The following is a 25,791-nucleotide window of genomic DNA, read 5'->3' as shown; positions in this document are numbered from 1 at the left end:
CCAGTCTGAGATGCTACTGGGAGGTGGTGGAATCTTCAGGAGTTGGGGCCTAGTGGGAGGAAGATAGGCCATTGGGGCGTGGCACGACCCCCTTCCCTTCTGTTTTTGGCTTCCTGGTGAATGGCTTGTCACTGCACTCCCACCATGATATATGGTGTCACTGCAGGAACCAAAGTGATAGAGCCAATTGATCACGGTCTGATCGAAACCTCTGAAACTGAGCCAAGATAAACCTTTCCTTCTCATAAGCTGAATTCCTCAGGTATTTTGTCACAGTGATGGAAAGGAGACATAGTAAGTTCCTTGCTTTACAAATGGGGCCACCTTCCTCAAACAGCACCCAGGTTGAGACACGTGTGTGCCACTGAACCTCATACCATGCACTGAGACTTACCACTGTGTTTCTCCCGACAGATCCTCTGGGCTCCCAGAGGCAGAGACTAACCTTTGCTCCCAGCAGATGGAGTGGAGTAAGAACTTTAAAATGGAACTGATGTGGTGATGAAGGAAAAACATGCACTAGGCAGCTGCCAGAGGCCAGGCGACACTCCTGCGAAATAGCACAAGCCCTGGCATGCTGCTTTCTTGCACACAGAACTAGAAACCCAGTCTAGGGCTGGATCTGATTTCTGACCAGCGTTAAACACTGCAGCCAAGTCTAAGGAAGAGGGTAGAGTCCAGTTTGAGCCAGGAACAACGTAGAGGAGAATAGCAGAGACTATGGTGTGGGCTGTCAACAGACTTACAGAGTTCTGAAAACTTCAAAAACTGCTTCCATGAGGGCAGCATGACCAGAAGAGAAGGCCTGGGGGAGAGCACGCTTCCTGAGGTGCACAACAGGTGCTTATGTTAAAGATGGGAGGACCCAGTGGCCCTGAGGCTCAGAACGAGGACAGGGCTCAATTAATGCAGCCCCTAACTCCTGGCAAAGAACCTGGCACTGCACAAAGGGTGGGCTAGGTCCCTGTCCCTGTGTCATTCCGCCTTTCATCCACCTCACCCATGGAGAGCCGTGCAGGGACAGTGAACACTGCCCCTCACTACTCACATAGCTGTCCTTCTGCCGGTTCCAGCATTGGGAGCCCCAGCCTTCCTCCCGCTGAACAAGCCCCTCACCCGAGTAAAACCAACAGTAGCCCATCACACACAGGACAGGGCTGGCAGCGAGGCCAGGGATCAGGAAGAGACCCGAGCAGAGGAGGGAGACGTGACCTCAGATTTCACCATGCCAACAGGCAGGGCACCTTCTCTCCTTCTCCTCCTGCACACCACCCTGACAAGGTGTTCCAAGCAATCCTCCCATACATCCGTCAAGTTGTTCCTGTGTGAACGAGCCTGGCGGCCTCCAAACCCAGAGTCTGAACTCTTCTCTAACAGAATGGCTTGATGCCGTCCTGCCAGGTGCAGCTCCCGCTATGGAGATGACAGCTTTGCCCCATGTCTATGGACTGAGGAGGAAAGGCTGCTGGCCAGTGGATGTAGGAAGGGGGAGGTGGAAAGAAGCAGAACACTAACAGGAAGGTAGGATGGCTTGGTTAACGTGACTCTAGCCCTTGGCTCTGGGCCACCAGGGAAGAACCCGTCCACTGTAGCTGCTGGGCCTCCACAGTGGAGGCTGCGACTTCCAGGTAGGGAGAGAAGGGAGAGGCTGCACTAGGCAGGCAGACAGCAGAGAGAATGAGACACCCCCTCCACCCTGGAGAAGGTGGGTGAGGTACAGAATGCATGGGTGACACTGGGTTTCTGCCTATGGGGGCCCTGCCATTCTGACCCTGACAGGAGCACAATCACCTGCCCCCATTCTTTTCTGCCTTATCCATGCAAGGCACATGCTCTACCACTGAGGCATACCCCAGCCCCGAAGGATTCTCAGACTCAGCTGTGAGTTTTCTGGATGGAGCGCATGCCACGGGTGCCCAGAGCAGTGGGCACTTCTGCCACTGCCTGATGCCAACTCCAGCTGGCCCATTTGTTTGGGTCCCAGAGGACCCTGGCCTCCCTCCATAGGGCAGCAAAGACATGCAAGGACTCCTCTCTACAGCACACACATGCTTCACAGCAAATCACATGACCCTTGGCAAAAGCTCAGGCACTGTGGGCTACAGCACTTGTGGTTGGAGCAGGACAGGTGTGAGGGGCTCGGCTCCCACCTCATACTCCACCAGGGCTTTCTTCATGCTCTCCACGTCAAAGATCATCCCCACCAGCTCCTGCACCGCCCTTGGGAGCTTGGACTTGGTGCCAGGGTTCACCGTCAGTTTCTTGACTGCCTCTTCGTCCTTCAGGAAGGAAATCAGAGACCCAGATCAACAACCAGCACTTAGGGGTCAGGAACAGGTAACCAGGACATAGGATAGAATGCCACCAGCAAGAGGAACCAAGCGCTCATCAGAAACCTGTGGGTGACAGTGGCCGGGGATGGGCGCTTTGCCTATGGGCAGCACTGGTCCTGTGTAACCCCACCCAAGCATCTGCATGACCAGCTCACCCTAGGCCTGCTATGCAGCTGCACCTTAATCCACAGGGCGTGAGACTGCCGGGCAGTCTTCCTCTGGCAGTTCCTTACTCCTCTGCAGGGGCAGACCTCCTTTACACAGCCTCTCTCCAGTCCCTAAGAACCTGGTACCTGGTTCCATTTCCTACCAGCCAGCTCGACACGTTCAAGTGCATCCTTGCCTGGCCTCCCTCTTCCCCTGCTTTAGCCTCCCACTCCTCCCCTGCCTCCTGGACAACTTGGGCTTGCTTAAGACCACACTGGACTGCAACTGCCTTGCCTCTTCTCTCCTTTATACCTGAGCCCTCTGAGCACAGGGGCCATCTGTCCACCTCAGTGTCCCTAGCACTAATGTGGTTTTTGGTACCTGGAGTGAAGCTAACCCACTGGGCTTTGAACCTGCAGTCGCCTGGCTGAACCAAGCTATAGAGAGCACACACATGCTTCACAGCTGAGCTGAGCTGTGCTGTGGGTGTAACCTCCCTGGATGGCAGCTACCCATGTGAAAACCCTCACCCGGTCTTCAGCAGCTGGCACCGCTCACCACCTGACAGGTGAATTTTAAAGAAGGCGCCCTGTGTTTCACCAGGAGCAGACAGTGGAAGATCACTGAGTTACCTGGCCGTAGTCAATCTCCAGGGGGTAGAACTTTTTGGGGTACTTTGTGAAGTTCTTGGAGTGCCAGGCATTGCCCGTCTTCTCCTCATACAATTTCATGAAGTGCTCGATGGCATCCTCCTTGGATGGCATCTGCTCTAGTTTGTTACTGCCAATCACTGTACCTACGCGACCCCAGGACCGGAAGATCCAGAACCTGCGGGGTGGGGTGGGTCGAGGACAGAGACCGGGATGAGCCTCCCTGCCTCTGGGTGAGGGAGGAAACACAGACACACACTCACTTGTTTGTTCGCCTATTTAGCAGCGCTGTGGATGGAACCCCAGGCCTCATACAAGGGAGGCAAGCCCCACACCACGAGGGAGAACTTCATTCACACCCAGCATCATCACTTATCAGCTAGGGAAGTCTGAAGCAACACCGAAGAGAAAGTTCTGTGCTCATCAGACTTTGCCGCTGGGAATTTTAAGATGTGTAAAACAGAAAAGCTTCAACTTTCTTTTTTTTTTTTGTAGTACTGGGGTTTGAACTTAGTTACTGCCTCTTAAGCCACAACCCCAGCCCTTTTCACTTTATTTTTCAAATAAGGTCTTGTGTTTATGCCCAGGGCAGCCTGGATTACAATCTTCCTATTTGTGCCTCCTGAGTAGCTGGGATTGTAGGCATGAACCCCCATGCCTGACTTTGTTGAGATGGGGGGTGGGTCTCACTAACTTTTTGACTAGGGCTGGTCTCCAACAGAGATCCTCCCTATCGCTGCCTCCTGAGCAGCTAGAATTACAGCTTTGTGCCATTGTGCCCAGGAAGCATCACAGCTGCCCTCCCTCTGCACACTCTGGTTCTGACCCTGCAGCCACCTAGGTTTATGAGGCAGGCAGAAAGCACTAAGCCACAGGACAGGCCCACCACGGTGTGGGACGCTGGGGCCAGACCCACCTGCTCTCCTTGTCACCCTCCAGAAGCTGCAACTTGTAGTAGGAGTTGGTGCCTTTCACAATGTCCACGAGGCCGAGTGTGGCGCTGAAGACCTTTCCACCTTTCTCCAGGACATGTGCGGAGTGTTCCAGACCTGTACGGAGGTAAAGTTCCTACTTCTCACCTACGAGCGCTAGGGCTCTCGGCAGAGGTGTCCCAGCCTGTTCTTGAGACTGGGGGCTGGCTCCCTGCAGGCAGCCATGGGCCGCATGGGCCTTTTCTGCCCACTCACCAGAGTCGGGATCCACAGCTGCTCCTCCTTTAAGAGTCAACTTCATTCTCTTTTCAGACTTGTTCAGACCTTGACAGGGAGAGTCGTGAACATTAGAACATTAGAGGGTGGATGGACAGATAGGGCTCACTGGTACCGTCTGCCAACCCAGCACCCTTGCACTGCTTCCTGCCACCCTGGAGGGCTCGCTGCTGTTCTGGGCCCACTGGAAACCAAGTTGAGAGCAAGCCTCTGGGTAGCCCACGACGGACATTTCTGGGACACAGAGAGAGAGGCCCCAGCAGGCTACTGCCTGGGACAGGTACTTCCTGGGTCTCACCTTCCTCCTTGGTGGGGCCCTTGCTCTTTTTAGGGAGTGCGGTCCCCGACTTCCCCTTGGGGGCCACTGCTTCGACAGGCTCTGCCTTCACCTCCGCTCCCCAGGGAGACAAGATATGTGTTGAGAACAAGTCTTGGAGGCTCTTGGTGGAGGCTGAGACATCTTGGAGGAAATCCTCGGACACAACACGAACGTTGGCTTCTTTTACTTCCTCCATCTTCTTACTCATCTTTTCCACCTCCTCTGTTCAAAAGGGAAAGGAGCAAACAAAACCAAAACTGTGAACGGTAAGTTACATCTAGTCCTGAACACCCCAGTGCTACAGAGATGTACCGCCTGACGACTTCCTCACCACCCACAGCTCATCTATCTTTCACGTCTGGGAGCACAGCTTTCTTCACCCTCCTTCTCAGGCAGGCTGAGCCAAGGGCGGCTTCTCCAAACCTTTCTACAGAATGGAGCACCAGCAGGCACACCCTAGAGGTGGACTCTGAAGCCAAGGACATCCAGGCAATGCTGTGCAGTCCTCCGGCTTGGAGACCCACAGCTCTGACCAGCACAGGCCTGGCATGGGCTCTGGGCTCCATTCTCAGCAAAAAACCCAACACAACCTACAAAAAAATTATTTATCTCTGCACTTCCAAACCTATGTGAGCTGTGAACTTCTGTCCTGGCAGTGAACCTACGGAACAGGGAGACTGGTGTGAAGAGCAGTTGTGGCCTTTGCAGGGAATACGGGCCATGTGAGAACACACGGCAGCAGCACGCCGGTCCCCTTCATAGGGCCCAAGCAGGGGATGAGAACTTTCGGTGCTGTCTGTGCCATATGCTTGCTCACTGAACCTTCAGTGCAGCGGTAAGATGAGAACACAATCCCGCACACTCGCTCCATACTCACTCTTAGTGCTGACGCACAGGGAGGCCTTGCGAGCCGTTCCTGTCACCTTGCCCCCAAGGCTCTCAATCGTGGCCTTCACCTCCTCCTTGCTCCGGGAGAGTTTCCCCAGCGTCAGGATCTTCATGTGGGTCAGGGGCTTATCTGGGATGAAGAACAGAGATCACACGACAACTGCCACTGCCCTCAGAAAGGAGCAAGAGCAGGAGAGCCAGGCAGCAAACCCCTGGGAAAGCCCGGCAGATGCAGGGTCCCTGCAAGGCCTGTGCCAAGTAGTTCTAGGCAAAAAGCAGGAGGCTGGCACTCCAGCACTGACTGGGCAGGCCCTGCCTATCCTCTGTGGGGAAAGAACACCAGGGACCCAGACAGAGCATTACTGAGCACTGGTCAAGGTCTCCACCGGGAACAAGCCACTGATTTGGTCAGAAGTGCAAGCAGCAAGCAGACTTGGCGTGACCATCCGTTTCCAGCAGAGATGGAAGCCCATCCCCACTCTCCGAACTGTGGCTTTACCTTCAGACTACATTGTGTCTGAGAACACAGAGTGTGTGTGGTGTGTGTGTGTGGTGTGGTGTATGTGTGTGTATGGTGTATGTTTGTGTGTGTATGTGGTGTGTGTGTGTGTGTGTTGTATGTGTGTGTGTGGTGTGTGTGTGTGTGGTATGTGGTGTGTATGTGTGTGGTGTGTGTGTGTATGTGTGTGTGTGGTATGTGGTGTGTATGTGTGTGTGTATGGTGTGTGGTGTGTGTGTGTGGTGTGTGTATGTGTGTGTGTATGTGTGTGTGGTGTGTATGTGGTGTGTGTGTGTGGTGTGTGTGTGGTGTGTGTGTGGTGTGTGGTGTGTGTGTTGGTGGTGGCAGCGGCGTCTCTCCTCCTGCCAGAACAGCACATGTTATGGCCCGGTCTGCGTTGGCTTATGGCAGGTCTGAGGCTGGCCAGAGACTCCCACTGGTTCACACAACAAATCCCACAGCTGGATAGGCTCTGGGTGACCCACGGGGAAGGACAGGAGAGTAAGACCCAGAGAGGCTGTTGTGGGTAGAGCAGAGACCCCAGGAGACCCTCTCCCCACTGCACACCCCGTGTATGGGCAAACTAGCACTTGGGGTTCCCTGAGCCATACCTGTTGGGGCTGAGGAGTTCACAGCAGCAGGGGCCAAGGCTGCAGAGGGTGGGGGTGCCACAGGTGCTGGGGTGCTGCTCTCTGGGGGAAAAATCCGGTCCTGTTTTTTGACCTTCAGTTTCTTGAGGTAAGAGATTTCTCGGAATTCCTAAAGAACACAAAGTTTAGTTTTTAAGAAGCCAGCTCTTTGGAAACGAATCATTCACTAGCCCAAAGGCAACTAGGCCTATGCAAACTAAACAATCTATTTTTATCCATGTGTAAAAAAGACGACACGAAAGAGGAAAATGTGTGGCTCCCAGATGCAAGACAGTTATTTCCAGCACTTCTCTATCCACGACAGAATTGATATTGTGGCTGCTTTAAGAGAAAAACCTTTTCCTTTAGGGGGAAAAAGAAAGTATCGATAACTCACTCAGGGAATGGTCCCTGGAACCAACAAGAACCCTTTCTTGAGTCATCCCTCTCCAGAGCTAACAGGCCTCTCTGGGTCTCATGCCCAGGCTAAAAGTCCAAGACTGCACACACTACCAAAAGGAAGTCAGGATGAGTTCCTTCCCTTCTTAGAAGGGAAAACGGATGTAGAAAGTCCTGCAGTATTCACTACAAAGTCTTAATCCCATGGTTCACTTCTCATATCAGGAGATTTATAGTGGGCCTTGTGCTAATTGGGCATTCAACAGACGTCAAGTCCATGTGGCTCTGGTAATAAGCACAGCTCCTTCCCTCCCAGGTCTTCATCCAATCAGAAGTGGCCCTCCCAGCTGCACCCAGGCTCTGCAAATGCCAGGGAAGGCACCAACAGCATCCAGTACACACGGAATACCTAATCAGCCCCTCCGCTCGCCCCCCAAACTGTCAGTCTGACTGGGAAAGCATGTGAAGGAGCAGAGATGCTGGAGCCCACGTAGGCAGAGACTGGACTCCGAGGAGCATAGGCAGGTCTGGTGACACACACTACCTGTGGGGGACCCTATGAATTTTCCTGCTGCTGGAAGTGTACATGAGTAACAGGGCAGGAAGGGTGTGTGTGCAGGGGCTAAGAGTGGTGTGGGAGGACAGGGTGGGGGGGCACAGCTCATGGAGAGAGACAAGCAGTTGGGGCAACAGTCACCAACCCCACAATCCACAGACAGGCAGCAAGCATGGCCAGACCAGACTAAAAGGGAAGATAAGACCAGTCCATTTGTTGCACACAAGAAACAGATCTCATGATGAGAAAGGATGGGGGATAAAAGGAGGAATGAACAAACTCAATTAAGGAGGTGAATAACCTCTATCATAACAACTATAAAACCTTGAAGAAGGAAACTGAAGAAGACACCGGAAGCTGGAAAGACCTCCCATGTTCATGGACTGGCAGAACTGTGAAAATGGCTGTATTACTGAAAGCCATCTACAGATTCAATGCAATCCACGTCAAAATTCCAATGTCCTTCACAGAAACAGAAAAATTCATATGGAAACACAAAAGTCTCTGAAAAGCAAAAACAATCCTGAGGAAAAAGCAATGCAGGAGGTATCACAGTCCTGACTTCAAACTACACTACAGAGCCAGTGACAAAAACAGCATGGCACTGGTACAAAAACAGACTCGAAGAGCAATGGAACACAATAGAAGACCCCAAAATAAAACCAGCTATAACCATCTGATTTTTGACAAAAGAGCCAAAAACATACACTGGAGAAAAGACAGCCTCTTCAACAAAAGGTGCTGGGAAAACTGGATATCCACATATAGAAGACTGAAATCAGACCTGTCTCTCACCCTGCACAAAAATAAATTCAAAACAGATCAAAAGATCTGAATATAAGACCTGAAACTTTGAAACCACTACAGAAAACACTTGAGAATACAGGTGTAGACGGTTATCTTCTGAATAGGACGCCAGCTGTAAGAGCATAGTTACAAAGCTTCCAGGCTGCAGGTGAGGGTCAAGGGTTAAGTGCCTGCCTAGCAAGCGTAATCCCCTAAGTTGAACCCCAGTACTGCTTAAAAAAAAAAAAAAAAAAAGCATCTGCACATCAAATGAAACAATTAGCATAATCAAGAGACAAGCCACAGAAAGAGAGAAAATATTTCCTGCTTATTCATCAAATAAAGGATTAATATCCAGAATAAAAATATAAAGAGCTCAAAAAATTAAACAGCAAAAGAACAAAGAATCCAATCAAAAACTGAGCAGATGAACTGGACAGGTCGTTCTCAGAAGTGCAAAAGGCCAACAAAACACAGAGAAATGCTCAGCACCCTTAGCCATAAAGGAAATGCAAATGAAAACTGGCCTGGGGTGCACCTCACCCCAGTCGGAATGGCAAGCATTGAGAAAACTAACAGCAGCGCTGGCAAGGATGCAGGGAGAAAGGAACTCTCCCTGTGGAACTCAGTATGGAGGTTCCCCAAGAAACTAAAACCAGACCTACCTCATAACCCTGCCAGAAACGGGGAGATCTTGAAGGTGGGGACACGCTGAGGTCGGTTCGCATTAGAGCGCACCATGCTTTGACTCAGGTCAAAGTACAAGCCTGGGAGGAGAATGCAACTATGGTGGTGAATGAACAAGCAGAAACCATTGCATTCTGGCTAGGAGACGGGGCTCTGCTGCAAACACTGTAAGGAACGTGAACTACGGTCTTATGACCAGGAACATGGGGCCATGTTTTCCCACCAACAGATCCCGGGATGCTCCTCGACCCTTACCTTTGGGGTTACCCATTCCTTTCGGCTGGGTGTCTGTGTCTTGACCACGCACTTGGTCCAGGCAGTGACATCCCCAGTACAGTAATAAGCGTCACTCTTGAAGACCAGCTGGCCAGAGCACTCCTCGCAGGGAAGGAGGGCCCCAAATGCCATGCCATCAGCGACTCGGTCCAAGATCTGAAGCCAGTGAAGAAACACATCAGAGAGCAAAGGGGTCTGGGAAAGGACAGCCCTCGGTGGGACAGGAGACACAGCTCCCTCTCTGGAAGGAGAGGCTTGCCCTGGGGCTTCATGACAGCCCAGGTAAGCAGGGTCATGATGGGACAGCGTGTTCTTGCTTTCAGGGACAGTACATCCAAGTGGAGGGTTCCATGACAGGCAGCTCCCCTCAGGGGTGGCATGAACATACTAGGCGAATACAGGCCCCACCTCAGACCTCACCACAGCTCTAAAGGTCAGCACGCAGCAGCATCTGGTAGGAACAAGAGCCTGCACTTGTTCCAGCTGCCCTGAGAAGACGGGGACCAAGGCAACGGGCGTGTGACACAACTATGGATTGACTCCTCTACCACCAGCTGGTGTCCAGGGCCCTCTGGGGGATGTCTCGTGACACAGGGCAGCTCACCGCCGACTCCCCGGATGGTACTTGCTGCTTGTTGAAGATGAGGAGTTCTTTCAGGTCATTTGTGGAGCATGCTTTCTTCAGCTCATCCTTGATGTTCCAGATCAGGTCGTTCTGAGCCTGTGGACAGGACCCAGCAGCTGAGAAGCTAGCTCTTTTTTTTTTTGGTTGCTTTTTTTGAGACAGGGTCTCACTAGGCAGCCCAGACTGGCCTTGAACTCATGATCCTCCTGCCTCAGCCTCCCGAGCGCAGGGATTATAGCCATGTGCACTAACATGCATGGCTAACAGGAGGTTTTCAAAGAGAAATTTCAGTGCAGAAGAGTTGCTTCAGTCTCACTGAGCCTCCTCCTATACATCTGTGAGTTAGGTGGGCTACACCAGTCAGGATTGCCCCCAGCACATTTCTGTGGCTATCAAATTAAACCTGGACTGTGTGCTCAAACAATAGTCTGGAAAGGGGGAGGAGGCACTGAAGGTGCCTTGTGCACCTTGGCTGAAGCCAAGGCCCCATAAGCCCTGGCATCAGTTCCCAGAAACCAATTCCCGCATTCACCCTTCCTGCACAAGGGAGGAGTGCATCCCAAAAGTCAACTGGCCTCACAGTAAACCACTCGGTATCGTGTAAATTCCTTCAGGAAAGGGAACCTAAGTCCTGACGGCTGTGAAGTGCTGCTCTGCTGACACTTTCACGTCTTCTCATTCCCCATAACCCCTTTGCGGAGGGAGGCCAGGATGAACCTCCCCTCTAGGACAGCCCTTTCAACCCCAGCCCCACCTCTGCCATGAGATCACAGCCTATCACACCCAGATGGCCGCTGGCAGCAGCAGGTGTCACCTCAAAGACTACAGCTGTAGCTATACCCTGGTCATCGCTCCCTGTTACAAGGCACATGCTGGGGGGACAGTAATGGAGACAAGTAATGGGACCCAAGGAAGGAGTCTAGTGACCCAAGATTTAATGAAGTGGCTGAAACAGAGGTACAGAACAGGGAAGCAGAGGGCACCTAATTTCCTTTCTTTCTGTCTCTCCAACAAGGAAGAGAACACCGCCAAGGCCACTGAGGGCCAATGCACTGCGGTCCTGGCATACCATGGCCCCTCTGACTGTTCAGTGATCACACAGATCTTGTGATTTTTAGTTAAGCAAGCAGATCAGAAATGCTTCTCACTTCTATCTCCAGCGAAGTCTAAATATTCATGAAAATTCCAAGCAGATGGCTCATGCTCCCAAGAAGAGACAGACTGTTCTGGGTTCCCAAAACAGTCTTTTCTAGCATTTTCTGATTAATAATTTTTACTGTGCTTCAACATAGCAATGAACTTCTGCCCAATGACCATAGATTTAACGAAGAATTTTCTGTGCCGGGTACTGGTAGCTCACACCTGTAATCCTACCTACCCAGGAGGCAGAGATCAGGAGGATCGTGGTTCGAAGCCAGCCTGGGCAAACAGTTTGTGAGACCCTATCTCAAAAAACGCATCATAAAAAAGGGCTGGTGGAATGGATCAAGGTGAAGGCCCTGAGTTCAGGGCCCAGTACGACAACAACAAAAATTCCTTCCCTTTCACCACATGCCTTTCATTTGTCTAACAAGATATTTTTGGCAGTGCTGGGGTTTGAACTCAGGCCTCAAGCTTGCTAGGCGGCACTCTACCACCCAAGCCACGCCTCTCCTACACACGCTGTCCAGTAGCTGGGATGATAGGCACACACCACCATGCCCAGCTTTTTATTGGTTGAGATGTGGTTTTGCCAACTTTTGCTCTGGCTGGCCTTGACCTGTAATCTCGAGTAGCTAGGATTTCAGAAATGAGACTTTCATTTAAAAGATGAAAAAAACCCAGAAAACAAAAAAACTTTACCTCATGAAACCACTTAGCTGTCTACGCAGAGAACCTCTGGCACCTTTGAACACTCAGGAGGTACAATGCCTAACTGGGCTGAGATTGGCTGCAGGCCTGGCACCTACAGCCCGATGAGGTTCTCTTCCAAACACAAATCCTTTCTTTGGGAGAAGGCAGGCGAGCTGTTGGAAAGCTCACCAGCAGCTGTCAACCTGAGTATTTCTAAAGATCCCTGGGGCTTCTTCCCAGATGTGTTTGAGAATTGAGACCGATAGAGGGGACGTGAGGCCAGACGCACCTTGAGGGCCTTCTCAAGCTTGCCGTCCTTGTCCTTTTCTTTTTTAGACTTCTTGGCCACTTCATGTGTTCCATCTATTTCATCACCTTTCCTCTTTCTGAGACACAAGACATGAGAAAAGATCCACAGCCATCAAAAGTCTGACACCCAATGACCCAGGGGACATGTATTTGGCTCCATCAAGCTGGGTCAACCCCTCTCCCTGCTCTTGGGGAGCTGCGGTATACTCAGCCAGCATCTGCAACCAAGGAGGCAGGAGACACCATCCACTCCAGAACCCACTGTGCCAGCTGAGGGGCCCAAGGGCAACACAGGGCCTTGGAAAACCCCAGGCCAGGATTCAGCACTAAGGCCCCATGCATTTGATGTTGAAACTCTACATCTCTTGGCACAAACAAAATGCCAGGAATTGCAGACAGGCAAAACACGAACCCCAGAACTGAGCCCACGGCATGTGAACACAGGACTGCCCCCACTCAGCCAGCAGGCTGGGCTAACATTTAAAGTGCAAACCATAACTGAAACCTGGTTAGCTTGACTTTGCAGTACTCTCCATCCAGCCTAGGAACCACCTCATAGGACTGAGGGATAACCAGACCAAACACGCCAAGTGCATCCTGATCACAGCACCTGGCATGCCAAATGTACAGCACACATCGGGTCATCAGAGTGTATGTGGCAGGCGACTCCTACCCTTGTACCCTGTGCTGGAACACTTTGACACTTCCTCATCCACAGGCTTGGCCTCTGGTTACACATTCCAGAGCCACAAGTGCTGCTACAGGAGCCTATGTGCCATGAGCTGAAATGATGCAAAGTGGCTGCCGGGTGACAACGGTCCACTGGCTGCCCTGGGGAGTGTGCTACACCAGCCCAGCTCCATGGCGCTGGGCATGAGCACTAACAAGCTCTTCCAGGCTGGGGCTTGGGGGCTGGCAAAGAGCCAATGGGACAGAGAAGGGGGCCCTGGATGCAAAACACGCATAGCCAGTCCCCCACCTAGATGGTTAATGCCACCTGAGGCTCTCACTGTTCTGACCTCCATGTAAGAACTCACTGCCTACTGCCCTTCCCCCTTTGCAAGTGGTGACCATGATCCCACAGACCCAGGCATGTGGCAAGGGCAATACTCAGGTGGTGGCAAAGGCTGGCCCTTAAACATCTAGAACATGGTGTAGAAAGTGGGCCTAGTCTGATCTCCCCAGCCCAAACAAGAAGGTGCCAGGAAGGGACGGAAGCAGGGGAGGCAGCATTGATGGCAGAGGCTCTGGCCATTGTAAGGGACCCTGCAACCCATCCCTGTCTTCTGCTGCCACTGTCCTTTGGCCTGTATCTTCTTAGCCTTTTGAGGGTCAGTGGTGGGAAAGACGGTTAGTCTCTATTGGGACTTCAGGCCTCCTGTAGGCCCCACCCACCCTTCACTCTTGACACCAGGGAGCTGCTTCTTTAGGGCTTCTTTGTCCTCCGCAGTGAGGAGGCTGAAGCCCTTGAGCTGGCTGGCAGTGTACTCAGGCCGGAAGCCCAGCTCTTCTCTGTTCTTAACAAAGCAGTTTGGATGGTACCAGCGGTCGATCATGCCCAGCTGTGGCTTCTCTGGGTCCAGCATCTTCTTGGACAGGCGCATCTGGCCCTGTAGGAAAAGCCACATGTGGTATCAAGAAAATGACTAGAAGCAGGGAATGAACAGGGGGTCACTGTGCCCCAGCCAGCCAACAGCTCGGGTCTAGGCCAAGGCCCAATGGGCAACTCCAGGGCTCCTGGGAGGTCTGGATCCTTGTGTCACCAGGGACTATGGGTTTCCCTCAGGCCTCCGAACCCCCTTTCAAATACTGTTAATTACAAATGCTGGCTACACACTCACCTGCCTGGACCAGAAAGTGGTAATGCTTCCCTGAGGAAGCTGACCTGGACAGGCTTGACAGCACTGGATGTCCTGTGCTGGACAACTGGGGCCCTGCGCAATGCTTCGGCTGGGCCCCAACGCAGCACAGGTGTTCTGAGAGGGACTCCTGTGCCCACCTCCACCCTCTGATGGAATCTCTGGTCGCGCACCTAGGAAGCCAGCTCGGGGGTGGTCGCAAACCCACATAATGAACCCAGGCCTGCCAGCCTTCCAGTGCCAGGCCTGCTGTTCCTGGGGGTCTCAGCTGCGAAATTCCCCTGCAGACCAACCCGTGGCTCCCGGCTCCGGCGTCCCTCAAGGCAGGAAGGTCTTCATTCTCACTCTTGCCTTTGATGGTGGTTGGAGGGAGGTGAGGAAGATAAGCAGTGGCTCATCTTCCCAACTTCCTTTTCTGCTGTTTTTTCTGGATCTTGAATATCCCTCAAAGGTCTGCTATGTGTCCCCAGTCTGTGGTGCTATTGGGAGGGGGGTGGGACCTTTAAGGTGATGGACCCTAGCTGAGCTAGAACCTAAAGCCTGTTTCTCCTTTTCTCCCGAGACAATCAGTGCTGCACAGCGAAACCATATGCACGTTCAGCTACCCGAGCCTCACCTTTTCTATCTTCTCCAGACACCCCTTGCATGTGCTTCTGTTGGACTTGGCGTACTCTGCTGCAAAGTCACCCAGTGTCTTTTCGGTCTTGCCACCAATTCCATCCTGGCCTTTGCCTGGAGAATCAAACATAGGGGAAGCTTTTCCCAACAGCCTCTTAGTGCAGCTCCTGAGTGCCCAGCCTTTCTCTACCACCCCAGGATTCTTTCTCTTGGACACCTGTGCCTTAGACAGCTAGAACCGGGGTCACTTCATCTGTAGGTAATTAACAGAGCTGCTTTTCTGGAATAAAGCAGCTTTCTTGAACAAGCTCTGTGAAACAGCCCCATGCTAGCTGCCTGAGCTGACTTTCTACTATTGTTCCCTCCTGAGTCCCTTCCCACACCTTGGGAAGAACTCATGGAGTGTTTACCATAAAACCTAGTTCCACATTAAATTCTAACTCAGTCTTCTAACTTTCACTATGTTCTTATCTATCAAAGCTAAATGTTGGGTTAAAGGGAATATCGTGATATGGATCAAACACGAGTATATAAGAACTAAATCTGTGGTAGAAGTACTATTTAAGTTAGTGGGGAAAGGTTTAAACGCCCAGCAAGGGGTTTTGGGAGAACTGACCAAGCATATGGGACAAATGCTAGATTCTTTTTTTGTTTTGTTTTTTGGGCGGTACTGGGATTTGAACTCAGGTCTTCATATTTGCTAGGCAGGCGTGTTACCACTTGGGCCACTCCGCCAGCCCTAGAGATTCCAATATAGAAGTAAACCTCAAGGCTGAGTGTTTGTCTTCTCAGGTGAGGAACTATTCAAGAGTTCCTTTCTCTCCACGTCTTCCCAACCTGCAGTGGAGGTTCCAGTACAGTGAGGTGTAAGTCTAGAAAACACAAGTAAGCCATCTGCTGTAGATGATGTGATTGTATGGTGGATGTCCTTAGGGATCTACAAAAAGTCCCCAGGTCTACTAAGTAAATTCAGCAAGTTGCAGGAAAGAAGGCCACCACACAGAGTTCATTTCTGTATGCTAGAAGTAAACAATGCAAAAAGGAGCTAAAGCAGACATTTAAATACATAAACCACTCAGATATAAATTTACAGGAGAGCTGGGCAGTTTACTCTTGCTACTCAGAAGACAGAGATCAGGAGGATCGCGGGTGGAGGCCAGATGGGCAAATAGTTTGTGAGAACTTATCTCAAAAAAAATCTCTCTCTCTCTCACACACACACACACACACACACACACACACACACACAGAAAGAGGGGCCGGAGGAGTGACTCAAGGTGAAGGTCCTGAGTTCAAACCCTAGTACCGGAAAAAAAAAAAAAAAGATATGAGGTCTCCACGCTGCCAGCTCTAAGCCTGCTGCAGTTAAGATGACCGAGTAAGCGGACATGCGGACAGACAGACCAGGCTCCTGGCTTGGGAGGGTTGATTTGTTAAGGTGTAAACTGTCTGAAATCCGATGCACACATTCAGCGCAATACCAATTAGACTCCCAGCAGACTTTTTGGGGCAGGAAACTGACAGGCTTACTAGACTTTATGAGGAATCACAGGAACTGTAGCTACAAGAACAGAGGTGGAGAAACTGAGCTGTGTGATCTCCTGACCCACGACAGCCACAGTGACAGCACCGAGGCACTGTAGACACACTGGCCGACCCCAACCATCCCGACATTCAGCCTGTAGTCAGTTGGTTCTGACACAGAAGCTGAGGCATTCCAACAAGGAATGTGGACCTTTCCAACAAATGGCCTGGAACACGTGGCTGTCCACATGGAAAAGACCCCAACAACTTCTCCTCACACCTGCACAAAAATTAATCCAAGATAGCTCACAAATCTGAATATGAAAGCTAACCCCACAAAACTTAAGAAAACAAAGCAAAAGGGCCAGGCATGGTGGTCCATGCCTGTAATCCTAGCCAGATGGGAGGACTAGGGCTGGAGGCCAGCCCTTAGTGAGACCCTATCTCAAAAAGCAAGCTGCATGTGATATACATGCCTGTAATCCCAGGTATGCAGGAGGGGGAGGTAGGAGGATCACAGACCAAGGCAAACACAGGACACCCTGCCTGAAAAATAATTAAGGCAAAAAAGGGCTTGGGGTGTGACTTAAGTGGTAGAGTGCCTGCATAGCAAGTGCAGTACTGAAAGCGAGAGAGAGAGAGAGAGAGAGAGAGAGAGAGAGAGAGAGAGAGAAGTGTCAACAGTCACAAGTTGAACTCCTCCACAATTGAAAACTGCATGGACAGGGGCGTGGCGCAAGTGGGAGATAGCTAGTGTGAGGCCCTGAGCGCAAATCCTAGTACCACAAACAAACAAACAAACAAAAAGACCTACTTCTCTTCAAATTAAACCAAAAGGCAAACCACATACACAATACTTCTATCTAGCCAAAGACCTGCATCTAGAAAAAACAAAGAACTCTTACAATTCAGGAATAAAGACAAGTACAGCCAGATAACTGTGGTTCATGCCTGTAATCCCAGCTACTCAGGAGGCAGAGATGAGGAGGATCAAATACTTCTTGAAATCCTATCTCTTGAAAAAACCCTTCACAAAAAAGGGCTGGTGGAGTGGCTCAAGGTGTAGGCCCTGAGTTCAAACCCCAGCACCACAAACAAAGAAAGTACAAACTAGACCCATGGTAAGTCCAGGCTTAGCATCCCTCCTCCCAAATGGATGGGGCCAGAACGGCTTTGGATTTCAGGTTTGTCTGAACGGGGTTTTGTGGTGGGGAAGAAGGATGACTGACAGAGAAAGAATGGCACAAACAACTTTCCTGGGGGTGACAGAAATGTTCCACAACTTGACAGGGTATAGGTAGAGAGGGGTGTGCTTGTCACAGCTCACTGAGCTGTGTGCTTAATATCTGTGCATAAAGTGATTTCAAAATTCCACACTCAACACCAAAGACAGACAGTGGAAAGAAGAAGGCAAATATGACTACAGGACTATTAATGAAACCTTAATGTGCCAAAACCTGCATAGACTAAGCTAAAAGAAAAATGTGCAACAGTTGCAAAAACAAAACAAAACAAAACAAAACAAAACACCTAGAAAAAGTATTTGGAAAAAGTCATGGCAGAGCATTGGCTCCATTTCATCAAGCCTCTTGTGGAATGGCACAGCCCGTGCACGTGAGCAGATTCTAGTGCTATGATTTCATCACGAGTTCATTAAAATACAGACTGCAATGTGTTGTTTAGGGACAAGGAAAAGGCCTGCCATGTTCAGTAGGGTACAGCTTTTTCCGAGTACTTTCAACCTGAGTTCGTGACATCAGAGGTGGTGTTCAGCCTCACTAGGAGTGAAATAAAAATGAATGGAAAAGGGCTGGCGGAGTGGCTTACGTGGCAGAGCACCTACCTAGGAAGCATGAGGCCCTGAGTTCAAACTCCAGTGCCGCCAAACAAAACAAAACATCTTTTACCAGTAAGATAGTAAGTATCGAGTTATAAAGTGACAGAGGGCAATACCACTCATGCCCAGGGAAACTGAGTTGAGACCACCATGAGATACCCCTCCACACTCGTCAAGACCATCACAAACGAACAAAACAAAAGTAGGCTAGGGTGCAGAGAAGCGGGGCCCTGCATGGCGCTAGCAGGCACGCAAAGCATACAGCTGCGGTGGAAGACAGTGAGCAGGCCCTCAAAAATTAAGCAGAATTACCACGACCCACTGATTTACTTCTGGGTCTCTGACAGGTTACCTGTAGATCGTGTCCATAGCGGCATCACCTAGAGGCAAGGTGTGGAATGAACACACGCACGCACGCGGTTTCCAGGTGCAGGAAGAAGGGGAGAATGGGGAATGCTTTGAGGTGGGCACAGGCTCAGCGTGGAGATGGGTGGCACGATGGATGCAAAGCAATGTGACTGCACCAATGCCACTAACTGTACCTTAAAAATGCTTAAAATGAAATTCAGCCGGCTGCAGTGGTGCCTACCTGAAACCCCAGTACGCAGTGTGAAGTGGGAAGATCCTGAGTTCGAGGCCTGCCTGGGCAATTTAGTGGGACCCGCTCTCAAAAATAAGTAAGAAAAAACTGTTATGTACGTTGTCACAAAAAGGGAGCTGAATATTATCTCTCTCTCGCACATGAGTTAAGTATTTTCTCAGGAGACACCCCACAACGTTAGTGAATTACTCAATCTGCGAGGAGTTAAAATTATTTAAATAAAAGTGAACATGGCTGATGTACTTTCTGTAAGAAAATGAACACGGGACACTCAAACCTGGTGAGACAACCATGAGAAGGGGACTAAGGTAGAAAGGAGAATGATGGAGGGATGAACGAACTCAGGATATAACACATAAATACACAGAAATGTCACAAGGAAACCATTGAAATGTCTTTTTTTTTTGTAAAAATGAAGGATGGGAAGGTAAAACAAGACCTGTTCAGGTGCTGATACCAGGGCGGGGCATAAGGAAAGGGTGAGTGAAAATGGTGGAAGCAGTACGGATTCATGTATGAAAATGGAACGATGAGACCTGTTCAAACTGTTCTAAGAGAGGAGGAGGACAAAGGAGGAAGATGGAGGGGGTAAATCTAACTAAGACTTGTAAACACTTTTGTAAATGTCACAATGTACCCCTGGTACTATAAAACGCTAATAAAAATTGTCTGAAATAGTAAGTTAGGCTCTTTGGATGAAAACCTGCTTTGCTCTACCATTTGAGACACACCCATACTGTTTTTCAGGTTTTTTTTGTTTTGTTAGTACTTCAGGGTTTGAAACTTTTGAACTCAGGGCTTCATGCTTTTGAGGCAGGTGCTCTACCCCTCAAGTGATGCCTCTAGTCCATTTTGCTCTGGCTATTTTGGAGACAGGGTCTCACGAACTATTTATTTGCCCAGGCTGGCCTAGAACCACAATCTTCTCAAATAGCTAGGATTATAGGTGTGAGCCTCTGGCACCCAGCTCCATCCTTGGCTTTCAAAACTGTCTTTTCTCTCCAGCTCACTGTTCCTGGCAAACTTTCTCCCCATCATTCTAAGCAGCATTACTGGACTGTTTTCAGCAGGACTCAAACACAGCAACACTGTTAGGGTTCCTCAGCATAGACAGGAACACTCCCTGGGGAGAGGCGGCCCAGTTCCCATCAATACTGGATTCACCAGAACTGGGTCAACTGGGTCAGTTAGCAGGGCAGAGAAATGAGAACGCAGTCTCACTTGATCTCCTTCAAATGCTGATGAAAGCCTCAAGTTTGAAGGCAGCCAGGAGTTGTGGAATTTAACAAAGTGACTGAGAAACCTGAATGGAGGAAAGGCCCAGGATAGCCCACACGACACTGAAGACCAACGTGGAGGACTGCACGCCTGATGGAAAGCTCACTGCAAGTTATAGTCAGGGTGGGTAACGGACAAACAGATGAACAGAACTGAACGGCGCCCAGAAGTAGATCCACACAGCAGAGCCCACTGATCTTTGACAAAGAAGCAAGAGCAAAAGTAGAGAAAAGAGTCTTTTCCACAAATGTAAAAGACAAAAAAGATGAAGTCTGTTTTAGAAAATAAACAGACGGATAGAACAGAGTTTGTAAAAGGACCCCAGATACAGAGATTTTGTAGAGAAGAGGGAAGAGCTGAGAAGAGCTCCTCTGGAATCAGCAGGGGAGGGGGAACTAGACAGTAAGTGGAGCTGGGGAAACCAGGCTGTAACCAGGAAAAATTAAACTGGAGCCACACAGAGCACTGCCAGGACAAACTCCAGGTGGATTAAATATTTAAACAAATATTTAAAGAAGGAAGTGTAATCGTGTACGTCCTGAGTCCAGGGGGCACTGGAGCTACAGCCTTGCTCTTGGCATAGCCATTATCTCAGGGTAAGGGCCAGGCCTCAGCAGGGGACCAGCAGCTAGCTCTGCCACACCCAGGGAGGCTCTGGACCCACACAGGCAGAGTGAAGAGGGAGGGAGGGAGGGCCGATGAAGCCTGGGTAAGTGGATGGTGCCTTTCCCTCCTCGTCCTGGGGCTGCTTGGAAGCTCGGTGGCAGGAGACCTGTCTGGAGGCCTCTTGCACAGTAGTAGTACTGGCTGTTTCTTTAACCAGTTTGCATCTGGGTTTCACATCTATGGACGTAGATAATTTTTGATCATGGGTCAAAAACTTTTTTTGTGAGGGACGGGGAAGGAGACTGTCCACACCAACCACATATACTTTTCCCTTTTCATTACCCCCCAAATGACATGGTGTAACAACTTCTCACACAACATTACACTGCATTAACTATCATAAGCAATCTAGAATGGTTAAAAGTATGTGGTTGAACCAGGCGGCACGCCTGTAATCCCTGCTACTCTGAAGGCTGGGGCAGGAGACTGGCCAAGTTAGAGTCCAGCAGAGACAACTAAGTAAGACCCTGTTTTAAATTAAAAGGGCTGAATACTGAAAGGTTGGTGGTTCGAGCCCACCTGACAGGTGTCACTTGAGGCTGCACGGGCAGAATAAAACAGCTGGACTTTTAGCTCAGTGACAGAGCATCTGCCCAGCACACCCACAGCCCGGATTCAATTGTAAGAAAGTCCTGGGGAGAAAAAAAGGAGATGTGTGGAGGATGTGTGCAGGCAAGACATCAGTGTGACACTTGATGTAAGAGAGCACCCTCTTACACTTTTGTAGCTAAGGGGTGTGTGTAGCTGAAGCCAATTCCCCGAGGACATTGTGGACACGAAGGGACAACTGAATTTGCTTCCCTGCTGAGCTCTAGGACTGTGCTTCCTAACAAAGCACCTCACAGCTTCGCTCTGTGCTATGGAGACAGTAGGAGCCCTGTGGCTCCCAGGGCTTGGTGGGTAGGGAGCCCACACCTTCGGAAGGCGTCAGTCTCCACATGGTGCTATGGCCCCACAGTGTGGACTTATTACACACTGTCCACGCCAACAGGTCATACAACAGCAAGACGGAGCCCTCAGCAACGAGGTGTCAACACAGGTTTACCGACTATGAATACGTGGACCGCTAAGGTGTAACAGCAGGCACGTGGTAACTCTTCTTTCATACTTTGCTCAATTTTGCTGTGAACCTAAAACTACTCGAGAAAAGGAAAAAAAAAAAAAAAAAAGCCTTTACACAAATCTAAAAGCTACATTTAGAGAAGGGAAAACTCAGAGGCCAAGCGCAAGGCAATAGGCAATGGGTAGGCGAGATGCTCGTGAACAGCGACCATGAGGGACAGAGGGCAGGCCTGGGCCATACGCACCAACCACGCCTCCGGCCAACGCAGTCCTCTTCACCTTTTGCTGGTCATCCCACCGCAGCTCAGAGAAGCCATCCACCTCAACGTCAGGCTGCCGGATGGAGTGACCCACCTTCCAGAAGCAGGAGAAGTGGTGCCAGTGTGGGACCTTTCCATCGAACATGGGAGACTGGAAAGCAGGGAATGAGAGGCCATTAGCCTTGACTCAGCTGCTGGCCGCCCTGCCCTCAGCTGGGCAGCTCCCTGGTTTCTTCTCTGTGACTGGATGAGACCGCACTCTGCCTACTTTCTTCTCAAGTTCTTTGTTGACAGCTAAGAATTGGCCGGCTATTGCCAAGCCCAGTATATTGGGACATGAATCAACCACGGTGGCCACAGTGGTGGGTCAGCGGGGCCCCAAGTCTCTTTCAGGGTGTGCTGCTTCACGTTTGTGACTTGCACAAGACACCTGCTTGGCGTCCTACGCCTGCAGGGAGAGCCAGGCAGTTCAGCAAGGACCCCTTGGAAACAAGACCCAGTTACTGAGCAAGGCAGAAAAAATGGGTCACGAATAAAAAAGGAAACTTGCAGCACTGCGCAGATAGGAGGGGAATGAATTAGCTTCTGCAAGGCAGGGGCTTGGCCGGGTGCCACACCTGGGGGTCCCCTCTCCAGGTGTTTTCTTTCCCGTGATGCTGCACACTCAGGCTGTACTGACTCAGCGAACCCAGTCTTTCCCTGTGACAGGGCCAAGCTCTGCACCCAGCCCAACACTGTCTGGCTGAGCCAATAGTGACGGCAAGCGGAAGGAGGGAGGTAACTGGCATCTGCTCAGTCCCTGGTGTCCTTTGCAAGCCATGTACCCCCACAACCTGCCTCTGGTGGGAACAAGCACTCCTGGTTCACAGATGCTCACACCAAAGTTTGGGAGGCCTCAGACATGTAATTACACAGGGCAGGTCACGCAGGTATGATAAGAACAAAAAAGGTGTAACAAACAATATTAAAGCAGCATTAAAAATAAATGCCATGCTGAACCTTTAGGACAGAGCTGTCGTGAAGGGAAATAGTTGGAAAAGCAGTGACAAACAAGGCATCCCATTAGCCCCCTGAGCTCTGTGACAACAGTGCAATGGACTACACGCAAGGCCAAATGCCGGGCACTTTGAGGACTTGGGTGCCCATCCTTCTCAGAACTCAGACCGTGCAGCACTTCCCCAAGTGTCCTCCCTCAGTGAAGGCACATCTGGGTAGTTATCTGATCAATGCGTGTTCCATACTCCCTCAGAGATGCTAGCAAAACCTGTCAGGAAGGCAGGCAGAGTGCCTGCTGAAAGCCCAAGTGTGGAGGGAAGAAAGAAAAGTGGGGTGGGTGAGGGCACACTGTAGAAAAGATGGCGCCTCCCCCCAAGCCAGATCGCAAATAGCATTTATGAGAGGACACCATCTGGTTCTCAAACTCTCATCCTGAAGGCACAGGGGAGCCCATGCAGATCCCTGACACCTGGCTGTCATGGGAACACCTGCAGTGGCTCGACCTGGCTCTGCCGTTTTTTTTTTGCAGTACTGGGGTTTGAACTTGGGGCCTTCAAGGGTTGCCAGTCCTTTTTTTGTGAAGGCTTTTTCTAGACAGGGTCTTGAGAACTATTTGCCGCAGCTGGCTTCAAACAGCGATCCTTCTGATCTCTGCCTCCTAAGTAACTACGATTACAAGCAGGAGCCACCGACTCCCGGCCTTCTCTTATAGTCCACCATTTCTTCCTGGTTTTGCCAAGGAAGGACCCTGGTCTCCAGGAGAAAGAACCTTGGCCAAAGCAGAGCTGAGGACCTGAATGATCCAGGGGGAAGAAACCAGACCAAGGTAAGAAGACTCCACCTGGTAGCCATGACAAGGTACAAAATCTTTGATGGTGGCCCTACCAAACACTGAGCACCTACTTATCCATCCCAGTACCACGTACCCCACTCAGTCCCCAGCTGTGAGCTGTTTCCTTCTTGTACAAAACAGGCCATGGCTCCCACCACAGATAGAGGGAAGGACCTTATAGAGGCCCTGGAGGGCTCAGACCCCTCCCCGCACTGGTCCACACCCTCAGTCAAAACGCTCCAGGGCTCAGTTACTCCCTCCAAGGCTTCCCTCCCCCAGGATCTGAAGTACCAGGTACTAAGGACTGTTAACAGTCCTCTCATACAAATGTAAAATAAGGACTTAAATTCAAACACAGAAAAGAAAGGATTCTTTCTTCTGGCCTACCCCGCTCACCCTGTAGGACCAACTTTAAATTGTGAACTAAAACTCAACAGAAAAACCACCCTTACTTGGATAATAGTTTCTTTTCCTACCAAGTAAACCTGAAGAGGACCCGGAAGGCTAAACTGTGCCATTAAGGTCCCTGCAAGGAGCACCTCTGGTCCCCCTCTCTTCCCAACAGCAGTGTGGACCCTGGTTTTCTGCTTGCATTCCCCCCTAGCTGGCAAGGCCTGTGGCTGTCCCTTTCTCTGAGTAACATCCTAAAATACTTAATAAAACACATAAGCTCACAAAGGAAACTGAACATGGGAAAAGACCCTAAAGAGTCATTACTTCCTCAAGTAACAAATAAGCCCTGTGTGCTGAACTGGGCAGGTCCAGAGGGTATCAAGATGCCAGCCTCAGTCCCAGGCACGCTGTGAAGTGAGGTAACAGAAGTGCAGCCCACCTGGGTCTTCCTCCACGCCACTGAGGGCAACCAGGTCGATCAGTAAGCCTGTAACGGTCACCATGGAGGGACAGAAATCAAATACCTTGACCGTGAACACTGAGCTTGGGTAACAGCAATGCTGGCGGCGAGGAGGACCACGGTTACAAAGGCGGACATTAGCAAAGTGAAGTCCTGAAGGCAGAGGCCTTCAGCCCGCCACCTCATAGCGAGACACCCCAGGGCTGAGAACCCCTGCAGCCACTCTTACTCAAACGAGACAGCTGCAAAACCGTGAACCTGGGAGGTTTGGGGAAATGCTATTTGCAGCCACAAATCGGGCCCAAAACGAACGCACTGCACAGAAATGGCACTGCCTTGCATAACTTTGCATAATTAAAACAAAACAAAACAAAAAAAACCCCTAGTGTGAGAGGGAGTTGAAAAACCCAAAATAGGCTTAAGGCTAAAAAAACAACCTCACACGCCAGTCGCCACCAACCACGTAGGACCAGCAATCCTCCCGGGCAAGGCAGGCCGCAGTCAGTAGGTCTGAAGGACACCCCACCCCCTACCCCACTCCACCCCCAGCCCAGGGGCGGAGGGAGGCGGCTGTGCCCACAAAGCCGAGGCCCCGCCAGCGGCGAGCCCTCGTTCCCGGGCTTTTCCTGCAGGGTCAGCGCAATGTCCCGGAAGGGTCGGCCGGGCGGGCCTGGCGGGGACGCGGCGGCGGGACGGGCCCCAGAGCCACCCCGGCGCCCACCCGGCCTCCCGGCCCCGCCGCACCTGCACCATGATGGCCATGCGGAGCGAGTCCTTGGGGATGCTCTCGCTGCATTTCTTGCAAGAGGCGCGCCCGCTCTTGGCATACTCGACTCGGTAGAGCCTCTCCGAGGCCTCAGCCATCTTCTCGCTCCAGTCGCTGCGGCTCCGACAGTGGGACGCCGCGGCCGGGACACACGCAGCCCCGCCGCCCCACGCGCGCGTCGGTTCCCCGCAGGCGCCAGGCGTGCAGAGCAGCGGCCGCTCAGGATAGATTGAGGATGTCTGGCGACGGGAACGCCTCCGGGCCTGCGCGCACGGGGCGGGGCCTGCGGCTTGAGTGACGGGCCTGTAGGCCTCAGGGGGCGGGCTCTCCCCTTCTCGGAGCTCAGCCGCAGGCTCAAGAGGCGGGACCTTTCGCTCAAGGGGCGTGGCTTCCGGCTCTCGGGGTTCGACGGCACCTCAAGGGGCGGGCCACCTACTCAAGAGGCGGGGCCTCTGCTTACTGGGCGGGGGGGCAGCTGCAGTGAGCTCACTCGCC

General features: G+C 51.2%; 1 protein-coding gene across 2 annotated transcripts in view; it reads right to left on the bottom strand.

Annotated features, from left to right (window-relative positions):
* Positions 1-25,528, bottom strand: part of Parp1 (poly(ADP-ribose) polymerase 1) — a 32,649-nt gene extending 7,121 nt beyond the window's left edge. The window contains exons 1-14 of one of the 2 annotated variants that reach the window (XM_020170250.2): positions 25,275-25,528; positions 21,835-22,000; positions 14,620-14,735; positions 13,540-13,754; positions 12,125-12,221; positions 9,982-10,098; positions 9,357-9,533; positions 6,656-6,803; positions 5,535-5,675; positions 4,637-4,879; positions 4,318-4,386; positions 4,047-4,179; positions 3,113-3,308; positions 2,151-2,279 (exon numbers count right to left, since the gene is read on the bottom strand). In XM_020170250.2, coding sequence (XP_020025839.1) covers positions 2,151-2,279; positions 3,113-3,308; positions 4,047-4,179; positions 4,318-4,386; positions 4,637-4,879; positions 5,535-5,675; positions 6,656-6,803; positions 9,357-9,533; positions 9,982-10,098; positions 12,125-12,221; positions 13,540-13,754; positions 14,620-14,735; positions 21,835-22,000; positions 25,275-25,394 — 2,067 coding nt within the window. In that variant the 5' untranslated portion in view covers positions 25,395-25,528. Of the gene's footprint in view, positions 1-2,150; positions 2,280-3,112; positions 3,309-4,046; positions 4,180-4,317; positions 4,387-4,636; positions 4,880-5,534; positions 5,676-6,655; positions 6,804-9,356; positions 9,534-9,981; positions 10,099-12,124; positions 12,222-13,539; positions 13,755-14,619; positions 14,736-21,834; positions 22,001-24,967; positions 25,158-25,274 lie in introns of those variants that run through there. The other variant, XM_074048847.1, reaches the window with a different exon arrangement.
* Positions 25,529-25,791: the final 263 nt, after the last annotated feature.

The sequence above is a fragment of the Castor canadensis genome, chromosome 11 (assembly GCF_047511655.1).
Source record: "Castor canadensis chromosome 11, mCasCan1.hap1v2, whole genome shotgun sequence".
Lineage (NCBI taxonomy): Eukaryota > Metazoa > Chordata > Mammalia > Rodentia > Castoridae > Castor > Castor canadensis.
Note: the sequence above shows the minus strand (reverse complement) of the source record. Positions and strands in the feature narration are given on the sequence as shown.